The sequence below is a fragment of the Salpingoeca rosetta genome, assembly GCF_000188695.1.
Source record: "Salpingoeca rosetta unplaced genomic scaffold supercont1.31, whole genome shotgun sequence".
NCBI classification, from domain to species: domain Eukaryota; class Choanoflagellata; order Craspedida; family Salpingoecidae; genus Salpingoeca; species Salpingoeca rosetta.
This window is the reverse complement of record NW_004754903.1, coordinates 291344-294185: the sequence shown is the minus strand read 5'-3', so window position 1 is coordinate 294185 and position 2842 is coordinate 291344. Positions and strand designations below refer to the sequence as shown.

At 56.9% G+C, this 2842-nt stretch overlaps 1 protein-coding gene across 1 annotated transcript in view; it reads right to left on the bottom strand.

Annotated features, from left to right (window-relative positions):
* PTSG_09728 (ABC transporter) overlaps positions 1 to 2842 on the bottom strand; it is a 10021-nt gene that overhangs the window by 4467 nt on the left and 2712 nt on the right. Inside the window, exons 7-13 of the mRNA XM_004989026.1 lie at positions 2357 to 2681; positions 1967 to 2108; positions 1658 to 1698; positions 1287 to 1467; positions 923 to 1069; positions 523 to 637; positions 108 to 288 (exon numbers count right to left, since the gene is read on the bottom strand). Coding sequence (XP_004989083.1) covers positions 108 to 288; positions 523 to 637; positions 923 to 1069; positions 1287 to 1467; positions 1658 to 1698; positions 1967 to 2108; positions 2357 to 2681 — 1132 coding nt within the window. The remainder of the gene's footprint in view (positions 1 to 107; positions 289 to 522; positions 638 to 922; positions 1070 to 1286; positions 1468 to 1657; positions 1699 to 1966; positions 2109 to 2356; positions 2682 to 2842) is intronic.

Genomic DNA, 2842 nt, shown 5'->3' with positions numbered 1-2842 from the left:
CTCTCTCTCGCTCTACACACACACACACACAGCGACACACACACACACACACACACACACACACACACACACACACACACACACAAACCGCACGACTACCAGCGCACCTTGCTGAACCGATTGAGGATGCGACCAACGGGGTTCGTGTCGAAGAAGCGGATCGGGCTGGCAATGACCGCTGCGAACATGTTGTCGTGCAGGCGGCGCGACGCCTCCACGAATCCCAGCTGGAACATGATCGCACGCAGCATTGCGCCCGTCGCCAGCGCTGCAAGCAGCCCGCAGTAGCTGTGGTGGCGGTGGTAACACGAGAGAGGGGGAGGGGGGCGTGAATGCGAATGAGAAAGAGAGAGAGTGTGTGTGTATGCGTGTGGTCAGTCGAAGTGGTGAACGAAGTAGAAACGTGCATGGCGAACACCCAACGGGAAGATGGCAGCTGTGTAACACTCCCCCGGTACTCCACCAAGAAGCACCAATCACCACCAATCACCAGCTCCAAGAGCAATTCTCGCCACCACGTACATGCCGACTTGTCTGGAGGAGTTTCGCTCGCTGTCTTCAAGATCAACCCAGTTGGCGAGGAACAGATCCACGCCAATGTAAAGCGCCTGTACAACAGGGACAGACAGCAGCAGCGCTGGTGGTGGCGTGTGGTGTGTATGCGAAGATGTGTGTGCACGTGTGAATGGGAAGTGGCGAGAGAAAACTCACACAGCCGTGCGGCTGAAGTGTGCGAATAACAAGGCAGCCGCGACAAGTCACACAAACACACACACACACACACACACAATGCTACAACATGAATGAGCCATTCGACCAACAGCACGCCCAAACTCCTTCTCTCGCTCTGCCCTCTTCGCTGTGCTTGTTCCTTGCCCCACCGTGACTCCTCTACACCACCACCACCACCTATCTGACCCACCGATGATAAAAAGCGTGCTGCCCATGTGCTTGAAGTACGTGGTATACGTCGACCACGTGACCTGCCCGGCAAAGCGGTCCTCCTGCTTGAACAGCGCGTTGGCGTTGGAGTCCGTGCTCTCGGCGCTCTCGTCCGCACCCTCGCCTCCTGTGTTCAAGACAGCATTACGGGTACGGGTTGCGGCGTGGTGAGGAGGAGAGTGGTACCGCACAATGCGCGTGTCAAGACGCACTTGCCAAGCTGCTCTCATGCAGCCATCACAGGAAACAATGGATAATACGCAATTTACCTACACAGTGCACACACACACACGCGCGCACGAGACAATTCATGCAACAACACCTGCGTCACACATGTCGCTCACCTGATTCGGACACCTGGCGACTCCTGCTCTTCGATTCGCTCTGTGCGCGCGACCGCACGTTGGACGTTTCCCCTTTACCATCAGCAGCATCCTCCTCATCTTTATCGTCGTCCTCATCTTCATCATCGTCATCGTCGTTGTTGTTGTCATCGTCTTCTTGTGCCGCTTCGAGCTCGCTCATCTGGTAGCCAAGTCAATCAAGGCAGTTGTATCATTGAGGAGAAGACAATACGAAACGGTAGGGTGAATGGTTGACGTGGATGAGGAGTGACGAGGGAGGGAGAGAAGTGGAAATACACACGCGCACCACAGGCGCACGCGCGCACGTAGTGTTGTGGTTGACAAGAATATAGCAATGGTGGTGAACTCACCAGCGCCTCGCACTTCTGCGCCAAGAGATCGGAGTAAACGCCTGGACACACACAAGGTAAGTTGCACACAAGGCAGCACAACCAGGGGTGAGTGGAGTGGAGTGCAAGAACAGGGGTGGTTTGAACAAACATGTGCAAACAGAACACACGAATGTCGCACTGTAAACATGTCACCGAACCACAATACATCACACGCACACATCCACACATCCACACACACATCCACACATCCACACACACATGCACACTTGCACACACACACACACACACACATGCACACTTGCACACACACACACACACAACACACACCTTGCGCGGCGACGCGTCCGTTTGCGTCGAGGACGACGACGAGGTCCGCCTTGGCGAGGTGGTGCACCTGATGCGTCGCCAGCACGCGCGTCTTGCCTGCAAGCAACCCGCAGATGCACTCCTCAAACAGCACCCGCCCGACCTGCAACGTGGGTTTGTGTGTGTTTGTATGTATGTGTGTGCATGTGCGTGTGTGCATGTGTGTGAGCGAGTGAGCGTGTGCGTGAGTGAGCGTGTGTGTGTGAGTGTGAAAGAGGCAAACAGTCAATCATCCAATGTCAACTGTCTGTTTCTGTTTTCTATTTACCAGCACCCCAACCAAGACCCCAACCAACACCCCTCCCTCCTCATCCCTCATTCCCCCATCCTCTCCCTTCCACCACTCCGCACCTTCGCGTCGACGGCGCTGAGCGGGTCGTCGAGCAAGTACACGTCTGCCTGGCGGTACACGGCGCGGGCAAGCGAGACGCGGGCCTTCTGCCCGCCAGAGAGCGTGACACCGCGCTCCCCAATGAGCGCCTGTTCCCCGCCGGGCAGCAGCTGCAGGTCGCGTTCTAGCGCACACGCGCGAATGACGGCTGCGCGGCGGGCCGGGTCGTCGGCGGCGCCAAAGAGGATGTTCTCACGCACGGTGGTGGCCAGGATCCAGGGCTCCTGCGACGCATAGCTCACGCGCCCGCGCACACCGGCACTGCCTTTGCTCGGCAGCAGCTCCCTGGGGGTGGTGTGGTGGGGAAGGGGTAGTTGGTGTGGGGGGGGGGGGGGTTGGGGAAAATGAATTGGAAGAAAATGGGGGGAAGGAATAAGTTTGGGGAATTCTACCTGAGGTATTTACAGACATAAAGTAAGAGCATATAGCCGAGGCGTGTTTTGTAT